Source organism: Ciona robusta, chromosome 8, assembly GCF_009617815.1.
Source record: "Ciona robusta chromosome 8, ASM961781v2".
NCBI lineage: Eukaryota > Metazoa > Chordata > Ascidiacea > Phlebobranchia > Cionidae > Ciona > Ciona robusta.
This window is the reverse complement of record NC_143242.1, coordinates 2,031,749-2,049,783: the sequence shown is the minus strand read 5'-3', so window position 1 is coordinate 2,049,783 and position 18,035 is coordinate 2,031,749. Positions and strand designations below refer to the sequence as shown.

At 35.6% G+C, this 18,035-nt stretch overlaps 4 protein-coding genes across 4 annotated transcripts; 1 reads left to right on the top strand and 3 right to left on the bottom strand.

The window, feature by feature from the left end:
- Positions 1-184: 184 nt before the first annotated feature.
- Positions 185-2,543, bottom strand: LOC149732155 (troponin C, body wall muscle-like). The gene is made up of 6 exons (XM_089883552.1): positions 2,409-2,543; positions 2,308-2,338; positions 1,566-1,712; positions 1,031-1,194; positions 679-778; positions 185-477 (listed from the first exon to the last, which is right to left on the bottom strand). Exons 1-6 carry the CDS (start codon positions 2,409-2,411, stop codon positions 446-448), a joined length of 477 nt encoding a protein of 158 aa, XP_089739678.1. The 5' UTR covers positions 2,412-2,543; the 3' UTR covers positions 185-445.
- A 212-nt stretch (positions 2,544-2,755) lies between these two features.
- On the bottom strand, positions 2,756-5,393 carry LOC149732154 (uncharacterized). Its single transcript, XM_089883548.1, has 3 exons — positions 5,021-5,393; positions 3,984-4,113; positions 2,756-3,494 (listed from the first exon to the last, which is right to left on the bottom strand). The coding sequence occupies exons 1-3, from the start codon at positions 5,279-5,281 to the stop codon at positions 3,037-3,039; spliced, it is 849 nt and encodes a 282-aa protein (XP_089739674.1). The 5' UTR covers positions 5,282-5,393; the 3' UTR covers positions 2,756-3,036.
- Positions 5,394-8,292: 2,899 nt separating this feature from the next.
- Positions 8,293-13,552, bottom strand: LOC149732153 (zinc transporter ZIP13-like). Its single transcript, XM_089883546.1, has 8 exons — positions 13,056-13,552; positions 12,207-12,314; positions 11,688-11,863; positions 11,252-11,410; positions 10,975-11,115; positions 10,601-10,733; positions 10,262-10,361; positions 8,293-9,241 (listed from the first exon to the last, which is right to left on the bottom strand). The coding sequence occupies exons 1-8, from the start codon at positions 13,423-13,425 to the stop codon at positions 9,169-9,171; spliced, it is 1,260 nt and encodes a 419-aa protein (XP_089739672.1). The 5' UTR covers positions 13,426-13,552; the 3' UTR covers positions 8,293-9,168.
- A 2,461-nt stretch (positions 13,553-16,013) lies between these two features.
- LOC149732152 (protein phosphatase 1 regulatory subunit 3B-like) lies at positions 16,014-18,035 on the top strand. The gene is made up of 2 exons (XM_089882247.1): positions 16,014-16,238; positions 16,409-18,035. Exon 2 carries the CDS (start codon positions 16,441-16,443, stop codon positions 17,452-17,454), a length of 1,014 nt encoding a protein of 337 aa, XP_089738373.1. The 5' UTR covers positions 16,014-16,238; positions 16,409-16,440; the 3' UTR covers positions 17,455-18,035.

Below are 18,035 nucleotides of genomic sequence, written 5' to 3'. Positions count from 1 at the left end.
GGAATGAGGCTGCTTCGCCGCAACCTCTTAAGTGACATTCGCTGTATGTTATTTTACTGGGACGGGCGGTCCCGGCCGTATATTGATTGTTTGCTTCCTTTTACGCCGTCTGTTGAATTCCTTCGAGCTCGTACGGCTCGATCAATTATTTACAAAGCCGGGCAGCATTTACCACAATTGTGAATTTAAAATCCTCTTTGTTTTATTTTGTACAAAGCACCATAAGTTTACGTTGGGACAAAGCAAAACAGCAGCAGTTGAATAATTTACTGGGCTGCCTGTTGTTTTATGACCACCCTTAACCAGCAAGAAATCCACTTTGATTTTAGCGGGAGATTTTAATTGTAGAATAATAATTGCGTGCACAGATAATTGTGTAAAAGTTTCTTTTCAAATGTTTTTGCCCTCTTCGACTGATGACATTTCATGAGTCAGTGGTTTTAGTTTACTGGACAAACTTCATCATGTTGAGGAATTCTAAAATGAAAGTAAAATGCTTGTATAAGCGGATCGAATATAAGCTAAGCCATATAATGAACATAAGTTATTAATGCGGCAGGAATCGAATTCGGAAGTGTTACAGCTGCGTGTTAAACTGCAAATTGTACTGCACAGTTTGACAACACACAGTCGGTGAAAACTAGTTTCTGTTGCCAAGTGTTTTTAAATAGTTCTCACCTTCATAGTCCAACATGCCGTCCTGGTTTTTGTCTCCATCGTTCATCATGTCGTCGACCTCCCACTTTTCAATAGACTCGCCTGTTCCTTCCATCGCCATCTATACAGGAAATGCAATTATTAACTTTTTTTGTTTTGGGTCGGTGAAGGGTAGATTTATTGAGGGAGATTAAACGCATTTTCATCTCCTCTTTCCCTAGATATAGTAAACAAATAAAACCCTATCCTTGCGACTCCCATGGAAAGTTGTTAATCGTTTAAAACACGATCAACATATTTGAATAATATGTGCTAAAGGTGTCTCGTCTTACCCCACAGAACTGTATATATAGACCCGGCCCATGACCTTTACCTTTAATTCATCCCAATCGATAAAACCGTCTCCATTAAGGTCGAACATTCGGAAAGCTTCGGAAAGCTCTTTCTCTCCACGTTCGGGAATCTTCGCCTCCTCCTCAGCTTGCATCTGGCGGTACATCATCAAGCAGAACTCCTCGAAATCGATCGTTCCACTGCCTTTGATCAATCATCGCATAATAACTGACCAATTCAAGTATACAAGCACCCGTGAAATGAAATGGCATGCAATTAATCATTCCCATGAGGATATTCCAGTATCAAATATCAAAGGCGAGCGGCAACATGCAGACGGCAAATTATAATGCATGCAGGAGAATAAAACTTTTCTTGGCGTCCTATTTCTTTGTCTATTGACTTACAACGATGCTTATATATATGCAAGTAGTGTAGTATATCCCATGCTTGTGCCATGTTCTATCGGTGAATGCGCTGTGATGAACCGTGTTTGATGTTGCTAACCGCCTAAACAAGTGATGTGGTGTATGGTACAATGGTGAAGTGAGGTGATGTGATGGGAATATACTGACCATCAATATCAACCTCTGCTATCATTTCTCGCAAGTCCTCGGCAGTTGGATTTTGCCCGAGCATTTTCATTAACTTGCTCAACTCCTTTGTGGAGATCGTACCATCATCGGAGTCAGTTACAAAAATATCGTAGGCGGCACGAAATTCTGTGAAGAAACCATTCGAGAAATTTCGACTTTTTCGAGATATTTTGAGAGTAACCGACGACGTATGTTGGCGCAACTAAACTCTGCTTTCTTGTGTCTCTAAACCGTTTAATTCCTCCTGACTGTCAATCTATCTCCTTCCGAATTTTAAACAGGTCTAATTCAAACGACAACGCATGCTCGTCAGTCCATAAACCCACTCGTCCATTCTTCCGTGCTGGATCTTCACTTACCATCCTCATCTACCTCTGCCATCAAATCCTTGAGTTCTTGGTTGGTAGGATTCTGACCGAGCATTTTCATAAGGGTGCCCAACTCCCTTATAGTAATAGTACCATCGGCGGAATCGGCAACGAATACATCGAACGCCGCTTTGAATTCTAGTTAGCGGCAACGGTTATATACCATGTTCCACTAGCATCGCTGTTGCGATAACCCTACACTAGTTTTGGCACGTTTAAATTGATTACAGTTCATATACAGATAGCGTAGGGGTTTTACCTTGTTCTTCCTTATAATACCAACTAAATCGGTTATTATAAATAGCTTGTTCATGAACGACATTTAGGTTAAACTTAAAAAATAAGTTACTTGCCTGTTTTTTGTTCATCTGACAGGTTGATCTCCTAAAATACAAAACATCGTTATCTATAACTATACATTCTAAGAGATAATTATCAACTAAGTATAACGTACCATTTTTGTTGGTGAGGAACTGCCTTTTAGCTTTTGTCCGTGCTTAGAAACTGAGAAGCGAAGCTGAGAATGAAGTTCGGGCGTTGAGGCCTCGGTTAAGGGAGCATAAGAATAGAGAAAGGCGAGTCGACAACTGTTACTCCAATTCCTAACGAACTAAATATGTCGATGACGTGTGAATGCCAGGCGTCATGCAGCTTGGTAGCCTCGGCTTATCTATCTATACCAGTGAGCGCCAAAACCTTTTAATCTCTATTACAAATTAGTCTATCAAATAAACAGTTCATTTGAAGAAAAATTTAAAACACGAAATCAAATATATGAATGGTACAAACGCGGAAACTTGATCTGCCTTTAATATTTTAATTTTTTATATAAATAGCCTATATGTACTCAGATATTAAAAAAATGTCTGAAGGCCACATAAAATGCAAATAATTGTCAACGACGACAAAACAAAATACTGCAAGGCGATAACAAAACAGTTGTAAGAAACTTAAAAGCGGTTACAAAAGACAACAGAAGATAATTTAACACTTGTCGCATGAAATCACCATTCACATACAAAAGAACAACAGGTAAAATAAAATTAAGGACAAGACATATAAATTATGTAGTGTAACGAGTTCTACACATCTGTTAAAGCGTTTGAATATTCAACAGAGGGGACAGTATCTGGTGTGCTTGATGTTTGTGGCCCTACAGTGCGAGAAGTAGACTCATTTACACTATTTTCAGATCTTTCTGTCCGCTGGTTTGTGACTGTACGTCGATTTTCTTTTGAAACCAAAGCAGAAACTGATTGAATGGCGTTCATCACTGCATTTGAGACAATGTTTAACCGCCCCGTTGATCGCCTTGTAGACGTACCGGATGGTGGCGCTCGCACGCGGTTTCTTGAGCAGGTTTCATACTCCGGCGGTGGCAGTTCTGATATCGCTGCTTCGTTTTCTATCACCACGGTTGGATATAAAGGTGGCGGGGCTTCAGTGCTGATGTTTATGTCATCAAATGACCAATACACAGCAATTGAATCTTCTGGGTCTTTTGGTTGAGTGTTATTGTTTGAAATAGTAGTTGCAGTAACTGAAGAAAGAGAAAGATTATTACTAGGAGCCATAGCTTAAAACTCTTCGAATAGCTGTATCTACCAATTATTACATTACCAATAATCACGTTCTAGAAAAATCAATGTAGTCGTGTGGGGGAAGATGGGACACCTTTAGCACAAAATATATAAATACCCTGTTCGTGTTTTAAACAATTAACAACGTTCTATAAAAGTCGCGAGGACAAGGTTTTATAATTCCTTGAATGTTCTTTGTTTACTACCAAAATGTACGAGAAAATAGAATGAAAAGGTGTCCCATCTTCCCCCATCCTACTATATATTACGGCCATGACGAAAACGCGTTTTTTACGTTCAATAACGAAAAAACGGTGCATCCAGGGCAGTATAAGAAACTTGCAGATAATCTGGGTACTTTCTGCGATTGGTTTTCCCAGAAAAAAAAAACACCTTTGGTGCATCTAAATTTACATCGATTTGGAAATTTTTGATGCGTGCTATACTACCTGTTGGGGTTTCCGCTTCGTGTGACTGCTCTGCGGAACGGCTGAAGAAAATATCTGCGTATGTTGGTGGTTCGTCACTGTACCGCTGGGTTGTCGGTAGACTTCGGTTACCTCTTTCTGCTCCACCGTTCTGAAAACACATTTGAACAGTTCCTTAGAATGAATAGCTATTTATTACTCCCAATTGGGTAGATCTATTGTGGCTATTTATATTTCAGGTATTTATGACAAAATCAATCACTTGGGTTTATTTTTGCTTAACTGCTCGTTAATCTACGATGGAGACAGAAATATAAATTCTCTCTCTCTATATATATATGCAAGGGTACGCCGTGGGCTATAGATTTAGTTTAATTAGTAACGATTGAAACGCTATGAGTCTCATACCCATTTCGACAAGCTATATCGACCCAGCTCAGTTTAAAATACACCAGACGAATATAATTTTTTAAGATATCAATAACAACTGGATATGCTGATAAACCATATGACAGATGTAGAGGTCACGCTTTCTGATTTCAGTTATCGGGCAGCCACTTATATAGAGTATAGTGGGGCGGGGGAAGATGGGACACCTTTTCAATCTATTTTCTCCTCCAATTTTGCAGTCAACTAACATTCAACGATTTTTTATAAAACTTTATCCTCACGGCTCCCATAGACCGTTGTTAATTGTTTAAAACACGATCAGGATATTTGGTTATAATGTGTCAAAGGTGTCCCATCTTCCCCCACCCTATTATATATATACATTTTTTTATCTAGATTCTTTGGTACATTCCATCCAAAGTAATTGATTTAATTAGTTTTAATTTTAGTTAAACAGAACATTATTAAATTCTAATAAAATCCCTTCTGCTGTTTTATATTGAAATATTATGGTAATTTTGACAGAAAAACTTGTATAGCAAAATATTGCCAATTGTATAAGTCAGTAAAAGTAAAACTTGGATGTTAATGTGGTTTTGGTATTTAAGATAATTCAGCAGGCGAATTTATACTTGAGACTAAGATTAAATAAACATTAAGATAATTACATTTCGTTCCCACGCTCTCTGCCTTCGTCTTCTCTTTTGACAAACCACGTAAGTTTTACAACAGCAAAGCAGGAGTGCTGTTACTATGGCTATCATTAGCACCATGAAAACTCCAGCAGTAATGTTCAATTCCATTCCACCTTCTTCAGGTCTCTCTGGTGTGCTGGAAGTCGTCAAATTCCACTGAACCAAGAAGCCACTGCCTTCGTGTCTATTCCTGCTGAACTTTTCCAACTGTTGCGTTTCCTCGCTCGGTAACATTACTCGAAATCGAGGGGTCCACTCGAGCTACTTACCGTCCGTTCCTACGCTAAACAAGTACATGTGGTTTGAGACTCTGAAGTGTAGAGATGCAAAACATTAAAATAACATGTTAGAGCCAGCGTTCTGGCATAACTAAGCACTTGCTAGACTACCATCTAGGTTAATTCAACCAAGGGCAAGCCTGTACATTCACCACATCGGTAAAAGTTCAAGTGGGCCCACACCTATCTGCGGCTACTGAAGAATAAGCACACTGTCCATGAATTGCCATACCGTTGATGTAGCTTTAAAAACCCTAAACGGAACAACGCGTTTTATTAACGAACTAGCTACAAACCTAGCTAAACTTCACTTCCCAATTTTAATACAACGACGTAATATGTCATCTACACTCACTGTACAACTTGTATCGTGTTGAAAGACATGTAAATTCGCCTCCGGGTTACATAAGCCTTTTTTAGCTATCGTACTTGAGTGCAGATATGATGACATAAAACTAATTGGTAGAGAGTCGGCTTGCTTATATGTCAAAAAGACGAAATGCCTCAGGCATTAAATTTATCAAATTTGAGCAAAAACAAAACAACGTGACACTAATAGTTTAATACATCCTAATAAAACACTTTACATAAGGTAGCAATAACCGCGTGAATTCGAACAATAACATTCACAAACTTTCCCCTTGCAGTGTTATAAAAACAAAAACAAAATAAAAACATCACGCAACTGTATAGCAACTAGGTCTATACCGATTCACTCAGCTAAAAATAAACACAAAGGCTGGAGACAGTGGAATTCAAGCGTAACACCGCCCCGACGCTATCACATGGCTAATCCAATCGATCGAAAAGCACTGAAGCGAAAACTGATATTAGGATACAGTAAGATGTACAGGTCTACCAACTTGTTCATTATTCGCATCAACGAGCCATGATGTGTATTTATGAATTTAACACCGAAACCTATTTCGCTTCCTCTATCTATATGCTGTTGCTGCTTTTGTTCCTGAACAAATGAAACACTACAGACTAACTCAACTATTTAAGTTAAACGAGTCACAATGCGATAAATGTGTTTAATTTATGACATACATCACGCTACTTGCGACTAATTCACATATCGTAGTACTCTCAGTGTTTTGTCTGATTAATGCTTTGTCGGTAACCCAAGAGGAAAAAATGTTTTTCTTACTATGTGAAACAATTATATTAACACCGTAAATCTAGTCAAAGCAATTACGATAAAACCTGTCAATCGCAGCATAACAGCTGATAGCCTTAAAGAAAAATACGTCGTAATGAAATATTCATGTATGTCGGAACGTATATTCCTCGTTCCCCGTTCCCTTTATCTCTCTTCCATTACCACCGTTACAAATATACAAAAGTATGTAAAAGCCAAATCCAACGACTAAACACTTTATTTTCTTATGCCCCTTCCTTAATTTAGATAACTTTAATGAGTGTCTCATAAAGCGCAAGTAAAACAAGCACACATACATTTTTCTTATAACTGTTGGTTTTAGACACCAATCTCTTTATCTAATTATGATTTATATGACACGAAACAGATCTCACATCCCCTCGCTGTTACATCAGTGATATAATTGCAAGTGGTTGGATTTTCTATTTTGCAGCATTAGAAGTCCCATTTTAGAGGGTTGGTACTTCAAGTGTTTGGAAGTATCGAATTCGGTTAATTATGTTTCAAGCTACTTCAAACACGAGCAACCCATTGGTTTATGTTATAAAAGAAGTCGGCACGCATTGATCAACATAACTATATCGACATAGGTAAGATTACAAAGAAAAAAGTGAGCAAGTCTATATTGGTTCTAGGAATAACCGAGTATGTAAATCTGTCCATATATCTGCTTAATTAATTATTTATATCCTCAACATTTTATACTCGTTCTCCAAAGTTGCTTCATGTGCCTGCTTTAAATAAAATATGCGTAACATAGGCTCGGTTTTATAAATTTTCTATAAAAATCTTAATAGCTGGTGCTAAAACACAGTTGCTGGTGAAACAGTTCCCGCACGAGCCTTTTATGCCCGAGTTCCAATGTCACATTTAAAAAAAACTTTACTCTCTACCTCCGCCATACGGTTCTTTAAATAAGAAACGGGTATAAACATGCATCAAATACGTTTTTATAACTCACAACACCAGATAACATTTTAGTTTAACATTCTTTGTACAAAAAACTTCCCAATCTGAGATGTAAATATAAAATTGTTCTTAAACATTTGCTTTTTTTGTTCTATTGGCACCAAATCAACCAACAGTAAAAGCCAATCTTCCATTTACCAATACTGTATAGTAGGGTGGGGGAAGATGGGACACATTTAGCACATAATATACAAATATCCTGATCATGTTTTTAATAATTAACAACGGTATATGGGAGTCCTGAAGATATAGCTTTATGATTCTTTGAATGTTCTTTGTTGACTACTAAACGGGACGAAAAAATTGAGTTAAAAGATGTCCCATCTTCCCCCACCCTACTGTATATATATAAACTCAGTAGCGACTAATGAGCAGTATAAATTGTCCCGGACAATAAAAATCACCCACAGATCCAGTTACATACGTTGTAACTCGTAAGCGTTTACAAGGTGTGTGCGATAGTGCACCTGTGTTATAACGACTTCATTACCCCACCACAGCAACGAATAGGTGTCATTCATTCATGTACGCTTTTAAAATCTTTTATTCCCCCACACTTCTGCATACGCTATCACCACGATGAAAAAAAAACAAGATTAAAACAATAGCAAATTCGATGACCAATGAAAACAATTTACAAAAAAACAAAACTGTGGTTTTATTAAAAAGAATTAAGGCGGATTTTTACTGTAAAAACAGTATAATTTTTTACAGTATAATTTATAAAGTTCTGATTCATAAAAATGGTTCTTCGAAATAATTAAGTTTAATAAATATATTAACGCAGCCAAAGCAATGAGAATATTGCACACGAGTAGTTTATGAAGCGCACTAAGTTATAAAACCAAACGTTCGTTTTATTACAGCGTTGTTACCACGCACATAAAATATTTGTTAAACTAAGTTAAACTAAAACGAGATTTCTTTGGCAATAAGTAGTCTTAAATTTATTTGTTCTGCTATTTACTTTAAGCCAAAAGTAAAGTTAAAAAGAAGTACTGTGTGTTCAAGTCATACAGTTTGATCATCTACGTATGTTATCAATTTTATACAAACGAATATACGCCGTAACAATAATAATAAAAGTGTTTAAAATCAAGATTTGTTGACAGAAATATTTACATTATTTAAAACGCGACTGCATACAATGAAATACTTGTTTAACGTCATGTCAAATTCCTACTGACAATATATTATAATTCATGCATTTTGAACTAACGAGTTCAGACAAGGCACTGCAGATATTGAGTATGAAATACAGACTCTTACAGTGGAGAAGGAGCTGTAGGAGCTGTTTTATCAGCCATTTCTACGGTTGAACGACATGCATTGAACCGTGGACGCAAATTGCGTGTTGCGTCTACTGAACATAGGAAACAGAAAGTTCAATTAAGTTTATGGAAAATAATAAGACTTTGCACAAAATAGCAATACTGTTAGCTGCAACGTTGTGTGGGCAGCATTCACGCAGTTTGCTTCCTAGTTCGATTAAGAAAATATAAAAGTTACTGCAGCCTTGACATAAAGTATTCTCATATTGCTTAGACTGCTACAGAGGATGGCAAGCATGATGTTATCTACTACACACTCGGAATAATATCATTTGGCATGATAATACAGTTACAACACTTCTTATACTACCATCACTTCAAACAGAACCAGAATTGCATAGATAGAACCAATCCAACGAGTTGTCGGCTATTTTCTTTACATCAGCCAACGTAACTCACTAAGTGCATGGTGACAATAGCAAGGATAATATAGAGGATTTGAATACAAGATTCCCTGCAAAAATATTTTTTAGGATCACGTTATACATTTTTGTTGATACAAAAGAGATTATGTTATTTATAATTCATACATGTTATATTGTGTGTGGTGGAAAGACAATAAGGCAGAAAGCAAATAATATTGAATTTTAATGATTTCAAATGCAAAATGGAAGCTAAGCTTTGAACTCAAAAACCATCGTATTCTCAGACAAACTGTAACAAAAATGACATAAAAGTTAAAGAATGGATGTCTAGATATTTAGATCTGCACTTGTATACAATACACTTATGAACTGGATTTACACTAAGAGTGAAAACTGTGTGTTTTAATACAGTAGTTTTGTCCGCAAAAATAAGTTTTACCACCAACCTGTGGCAATCATAGACAAAATTTGATATAAACTATGATCCAAATGCTAGAGCACGCAATGTGGTAAAAGAAATGTAATACTCAGCATAAAATTATGATTTAACATGAAAAGCAAAATGATGACGGAGCAATATAAACACAACTGTCAAATAAATTTGTTTGTATTGTAATGAAAACTAGTTTAACTGCACATTGACCCCATGCACATGCAAGTATATAGGGTTGCGTCATATTTTGTTAAAAGTAAATTATTGACATTCTGCTGTCACTGTCAGACATAATATAATTTTCTAAGGGCCAACTTTTGGCACAAAAAATTGACAAATTTTATTAAAAAACAATGTTTTATCTACTATGTAGTTGGTTGGACTTCATCAGGCTTATAATGGCCTGTTCACATGTAATTTACATCATAAATTATAAACTTATCAAGATCGGTTGTCTTGATTATGAGCCACATAAAAATTAAAACATTTAAAAAAAATAATTAAAAAAATAATTACCCACAAAATAAAATACATGGTAACTCATAAGCTGGCAAGAAGTGTATAAAACAGAACAGTTGTGTCATAACAACTGCCGTTTTCCGGCCACACGAGGGTAAAGCAAATTACATTCTTTCATTCAAATCCGAATAAATTATACCTGAAGGGTCAAACTAACCTGGGAGATTTTTCCTTGAGTAAATCAGGAACACAAGTGCAAAGTGCAATGTAAATAAATCCTCCAGATGTAAACGGAAGAATCCAAGACACTCTATCACCTTGTGAGATAATGAAACATAGATCAGTGAGAAATTATACAAAAAGAATATTTCAAGATATTTTCAGATCCAATGGAAGAATGCCGATGAATATTTACTATATATACATGAAGTCATTCATTAGCAACAGTATTTGCTTTCAAACAGCCAAATTTTAAGAAAAAACATTTTCATGTCAAAATTGGCGTTCCACTTAATTCAATGTGGCAGTGGTTTATGATATAATGCTGAGTGCTGACCTGCACTCTTGGCAGATTCTGCCAACAAAGCAACGGCTGCTCCTAGTAATCCACCAGCTGCTGTGAGAATCTGCAGTTTAGCCGCTTGCCAGCGATCAAAGCCAGCTCGCAGCAGAATTGCGAAATCGCCGACCTTAATTAAACAACTTGTTTAGTTAACATGTTTGATATTGGGTGCTGGCGTCATGCTAGTTTATACTAACTTTATAAACAAACATATTTGAATTAGTCATGCTGATTGGTAAATATTACATATTTGGTACAGTCATAAAGAAAGTTATACGTGATTTAAATGATTTAAAGAGACATCACATAAGCGCGCATTCATAAATTACAGACATTAATCTTATTTAAAATACAAAAAAGTCTCGTACCTCGTGTGGTATTTCATGCAGTAGAATTGCAAGCGTGGTTAAAACACCAACACGTCTACTGACGAGATAACTTCCGCCAACTGCTAACCCGTGTGTAAAGTTATCCACACAGTTTGCTAGTAGGTTTAAATATCCACTTGTCTGAAAGGTATTTAAAATTAAGATTTAGATTTAAATGGAACTATAATTAACAGACATCCGCGAAAACGTGAAAAAGTAAATAAAAAAAGATATACAAATATAATAAAAAATAAAAGCACCCAATAAAAATTTTTACTTTGATTTGTGTTGAACTGCTTCGCTCTTTGTTTGTTTCATAATGCTTTGTATTTTTACTGCCATTCTGTTTTGATGTTTGATGGCAAGCATGACCATTGGACGTACCATTAACTTGCCGTAAGTTATTGTTCTCATTTTGATTAAAGCCGTTTGAATACTGCAAAGTAAAAGGGTAGAGTAAACACAAAACACAATCAATGCAATATTAAAAATCGCTTAAAATTTAAAGTACAATATAAACAGTAGTAAAATCTGAAGTTTGATTACAGAGTTAGATAAACGGACGTGTAGGTTCATTTCCAACATAAACAATGTAATACCTAATGTGATTACCAGCTGTATTAGTTTAAAAGTTAAATGTGTGAAAAAAACACTTCCGAAAACACAGCGAAACTGCAGCCTAACTGCAGCCTATTTATCTGTATGACTCATACTTGCTTGTAAGTTGTTTCAGCGCACGAACTAATGTCAGTATGTTCCGAAACTGTCAGATCATCACTCATTTCTGGTTTGTCATCGGGGAAAAGTTTTTCAAGGAGGCAGAAGCTGATGAGGCCAATTAACACCCATAAACCATTGCCAACTGCTGGCCAATGTGTGTGTGAACCGCCTGATTTAAAAAAATATATAATTTAATTATTACTGGCTTTCATTGTTTTAAAGTAAAATAGTTTTGCAGTTTCAGCACAATTGGTAGCACAGTACAACAGTAAGCAGTAACTCTATAACTTCCTTCCTCAATCAAGCTTGCTTGGCAGCTGAACACAAATTTATAAACCATATGCTTGTACACTGCACTGATTTATATGCTAAAGCTAAAAGTATTAAAGAAAACCTACATTGAAGCAATTATATAAAAAAAAATTAAAACACATTTTATATAAAAGAATATATTGCAAGAAACAATATTTTATTTCATCATTGGAAACAAAATCAACTAAATATCAACTCACTGTTGTTGTTTAATTGATCCCATGATTCAGGTAGAAGATGAAGGAAAACATCACCAAGTAAACCACCAACTGCAAAACTTAACAAGCGTTGTAACTGAACTGACCCATCTGTAAAACATTAATTGTTCAATGAATTATTACAGCACTATAAAAGCAGCACCAGATGAATTAAAAAAATATTGTGTGGCCAAAACCAATTTATGTTTGTATTTTCTTTAATTTGCACCTTCACAAAACAACAAAATAGATTACCTGGATACAAAATGTTTAGATTTTAAAGAAAGGTATTTTTATTTACATAAGAAGATATTTAGTATAAAAAGATTCTAAAAGTTTCTGTAAACAAAAATATACATATATATACATATATATATATATATATATAACATATATATAGTATAAAAGAAAACAAACATGCGTGGTAAATCACCATGCCGAATTGTTACAGACACCACTATTCTCATGGGCATGTCACATGACATCGTGTGAAAATTGTTTTAGTAGAGAAACATGACATAAGGTGATATACCTTGCAGTAAATTTTAAATTTGCCAAGTCCCATTACAATACTGTCTGATGCAGAGTGTAAAATTTAATATTTATTTTTAAATAGTTCACATATTTTATATTGTGTTATGTACAATGGGAGTAAGGCGCTAACTCGAAACCAAACTCAAAAGCTCATGACTGAGTGTAACTGTTATTGAAGCTTTGCGTAAAAATGAGGTTAAATACCAAACATGTATGCAATTGCTGCAATATTGAAACAAGAGTAAAAAATATTAAAAACAAAGGAAGTAAAGCAACATACATTCTCATTTTGGTACAAATAAGTTTCCTAATATTCACCTTTTTTGTTTAAACCACCGTTGATTTTTGGGAGAATAATCAATGGAAATATTCCACTCATTCCAACAAGGCCAGCACTTAATAAAGCTAAGACTGTAGCTTCAAATCGAGAGTAATCTAGCAAAGTAGAATTGGCACTTTTCATGACATTTTCACTCGTTTCTGTTCCTAGTTCTTGTTCAATTGGCACATTAGGAATTGTCATAGAATCAAAACTAGAGTTCAACAAAGAGCTTTCTTCAAATACTTCTGTTCTTCCAGCACGGTGTATACTTAAAATAGGTTCAGTTGGGCTTGCAAGGCCAACAAAAAGCACAAAAGTGGCCAGATATTTAGGCAGCAATCGAGACCAAGTGAAAAGCATCTTCATGTAACAAGTACAATATTGCTACTGACACTGCAGCAGGCAATCTTTCACAGTAGCTTAACACAAATAAAAAGTATAAACACTGAACACAAATGTTTAAAGCTGATCCATTTGATATCTGCTCTCTGAAACGTATAAATACAAAACATAAAAAATTTTTACGTCTATAAATTATATATACAATACACAATTAATCTATAATCACTGAACCTACAAAAGCTCGAATCTTATAAAAGCCGTTCTGTTTACCTTATTTCAATAACCGCGTATTGGGTAAAGCAATTTAAGTATAAACTTGAAGAGTTTGTTATTCTCTAATTATAAAAAAAACTGCCTTTTTACGTTAGTACGTTCACTATGTCCTAAACGGAGCAGCAAGCGTTGCAAAAGTCACAACCGATCAGGCGAATCTATCTTTATTCGACTGAGAAAATCTTTCGTTCTTCTTATTGCGTCCCGCTGTTTCGCATATCCCGCATGGGAGGAGCGAGGAGAGAAAAACGAAAACAACAACAACTCAATGCGCAGTGAGGCGTGTCGGTAATAAATGCGTGTTTTAGTACATTATAGAAATGGCAGTTCGGTTCGCTTTTTGCCGAGTTTAAAAAAGCAAGTTAAACCATTCAGGCAAGAAATAATAAAAATGGTTGTTTTTATTACCTTTGCTCACGCTAAGAGCAACGGTTGAGGTTGTTTCCAACTACAGTACTCTTTCCAACGACAGTAAACGCATGTTTATATACGGACTCTGAATAAACGCATTTCGTGAGATAAATTCAAACCAAGATTTTTGTCCTTATTTAAAATTTTAAAAATTATATAATATCTTGCTTAAATTAACTACATTCATTGGATACAAACTACCAGTTTCCGAAATAAACAACGAATTCTAGACACATAAATCCAAACACTACATGTCGATAGAGAGTCATAAATAACAGTTGTTGTGGGTATACTCAATGTATATAACTACTTATATATACATTGGTATACTATAATATTCGATATAATGTCATGAACTGTTTGTACTTTTATCTAATATACCAAAGCTACCGCTGATAAATTTAACCTAAACCGGTTGGGTTTTTTTTAAATCCAACTAGTTCGCTTAATATGGTAGGGTGGGGGAAGATGGGACACCTTTAGTGCATAATATCCAAATATATTTGTATTTTTAACAATTAACAACTCTTCTTGAAAGTAGTTGGGATACGGTTTTATATTAATTTGAATGTTCTTTGTTCACTACCAAATGAATCAAGAAAATAGAATGAAAAGGTGTCCCATCTCCCCCACTCTACTATAAATAAAACAAATAGTTTAAGTTAAGTATATATCAGGGTTTCGCCATATTTATAGACTCTGGTATATGTGCTTCTGATTGTCGTCCGTTTTTTCAACTTTACAATTTATATAAATAGTTTATTGCAAATTTTATGCTTAGAAGCATTCTGTCTAAATTTAGCCGTGTGAAGAGTAATGCATTAAGTAATCCAGTTGCTTTCTCCTGCGGATGTCTTTCCAAGCGATTATGCAACGCAGGCGGAAATTGGATTTTGAGAAAATCGAAGGGGTACCGCATTTCCCTTACGAGACTAAGTCGCGAAGGTCATTTGGGTCAAACTAATCGAAGAACATAAACACATAAAATGCCGCATCGTCAGAAATTTAGCAACGATTCGTAAGTGACCAGTGATAAATCAAACAACAGCTGCTAGCAGTGCTATATTTCTCCTTCGTGCCAAACCATCGCTGATTATAACTTTCAACTCGTTTCAAAATAAAGTGGTTAACATAATGACAAGAGTCCAAACATCAAAGATTATTAAGGTCCGAAACGATTTGCTTTGAAAAAAACAGCATGTTTTGCTTACAAATGCACGTGCTATTATTACATTCATTCATAAAACGTATTTAATTAATTAGATTTGTTGACTCTGTGTTATTTATACCAGTCTATAAAGTAGACTATTTTATCCTAGATTTGCATTAGTTCATGTGTAATGTGGAGACATTTCGGCCGTTTGTTGGGGTACTGTATAGTTCTGTGGGGTAAGATATGGGACACCTTTGGCAAATAAAATTCAAATATAGTATCAAATAGGACGATAAAATAGAATTAAAGGGTGTCCATCTTCCCCCATCCTACTATATTTTAATTTAAACGTAATATGTAATAGACTACTTAAGGTAGTACTTTTGCAAACAAAATTACTCGATGCAGTATGGTATTATGGCGTGATGTACTGGGAGGTTTTCAGTATGTGTGTTATACTTAAAAAGTACCATGTCTACACTTTCTTCTTTGAATTTCACAACCCAAGAAATAAGAATTGCGAAACTTCCCACGCGAGAGTCAGTCGCCTTCAATAGCGAGCACCAAACATTAGCAATCGCGGCCAGACAGTGATCATGCGCCGAAGGCGTGATCCAACCGACATCACGCACTTTGCTGCAATGTTTGTGGTAGAGAGAGCCGTGCTCGGGGCATGGGACGCGTGACGTGCGTTCTTTCCTCGTAAGAGCTGTCAGTGCAGTATAAGAATTCGGGCTGATTGAACATTCATTTGAACCGGTTAGTAACAGCAATAAGTGGTACGACAGTCTAAACTTAGTAATACAATAAAGCTTTTAAAAAATACAAATGTTTACCACTGGCCACAGCAACATGACAGTTCAGTTTTAAAAATCATTTTCGCTTTCAGATATACCCTATAAGTTGATGATCTTGTAAAAATATTACTGTTGTCTGCTGTGTGCGGTTTCATGCTGAATAAAACGTGCTTTTAACATTCTGTACAAATATCCTATTGCTGGTAAGTTAAAGAGGCAAATAGAAGTTATTATTATAAAGTTAAAAGTTTGTTGTTTAAAAGTTATTTTTGAAAATATGTAGGCTACTTTTTAAATGGCTTGTACAATGTGTGTATATTTAAGTGTTCACTTAGTACAAATATATTGTATAATGAACCCTAATTGTTTTTAGGTTGCTTTTTGACTCACTGTATTCACTGCATCATGCCTGCCGATGTGTCATACTTGTACAGTGTCAGCCCACCCTTCCATTCATTTTCTTCAGACTTTTATCCAGTCCAAAAAAGAGCCACGGATTTCCAAACATCTAATCGTTATGGTGATGCTGGTTTTACAAGTTCAATGCTTCAATACCCTGTACAAAAATCACTGCTTAAAGAGAGGGTAAAAACCCACAGTTTCAATGATGCTGACAAACAATCTGTTAACAATTTAAAACTGAAATCAATCATTACTCACCGCAAAGTGTTAACAAGCTCGAATGTTGGAGTATGTTCTAATGGTAGTAAGAGAAAAGACAAGAAAGTTACATTTGCAGACACACAAGGTTATTCTTTAACACTCACCAAATATTTAACTGAGTCTACGAATGAGCCGCCCAAGTCTATGACTTCTGGTACACTTATAAGGCAACTTGTTAAAAACTTAAACTTATCTAGCTCTGATACTGATTCCTCTACAAAAGAACAAAAGTTTGCTTTTAAATTCACTCAGCCGGTGGCAAACTATGTGGAATTTAAAAGAAGCCTTGAGCAACATAATGTATCACTGGAAAATATAGTTGTAAAAAACAGCCTTTGTATTTCTGGAACTGTAAAAGTGAAAAACTTAAGTTTTGATAAAACTGTTTCCGTGCGAATCACATTCGATAATTGGAAATCATACTCTGATCATAAATGTCAATATGTTAAAAACGCATATGAAAATGGGGCCCTTGATACGTTTCAGTTTAATGTAGATGTTCCTCAGTGTCAATCAGAGGATATTCAGATGTGTTTTCAGTATGTTTGTGATGCTGGTGAATTCTGGGACAATAACAGAGGACAGAACTATGTCATTTCTGTTATAAATAACAGAAGTAGTATTGAAAAATCGAAATCACCTGTTGCAAACCACCTGTCCAATATTTCAACCCATGCACCATCCACTTACATGGAATTGCCTGGCCCACAGTTTAATACATGGGTGGGGTGGGAAGGCAGTGGACCCTTTTACTGATACTGTCCACTGAAATAATTCTATAATTACACATATGCAATAACATTATTGTGAACTGCAGTATTAATACCCATGTCCTCCTGGTAGTCTCTGCGCTATTTCCCAAGAAAGACAGGAAGCAAATTGTACAGTGTTGTTCATTGTGCACGTTTTATTGCGCATAAATCGCCGCTTGCTGGTAGATCGGTGTTTGTCATGAGCACACATGTACAATCGCACTGTCAAGGTTTATTGCTGTTGTGTCTACATTGGCATGTTGTGTCACGTCTTTATAATTTCAGCTTAACTCTGGTGCTGTGAATGCTGCTGCAATTATTGTTGTTCATCACCCACAAAAGTGTTGCGTTTGGCTGCCAATTAAGCAGCCATCTTTATAAAGTTGGAATGTTTCTTTTTAAATGCTTACTGTTGCATATACTCTTAAAGTGATATGCCTAATTTCAGCACTTGCCTTCCTGAACACTTTTATACAGAACATAGCTATTTAATTCATTTCTAATGTATCCCATATTTTTGTACACCTCTTGTCAAAGTGCCGTTAACACTGTTTGATATCAATAAATTCAACGTGGAAAGTTGTA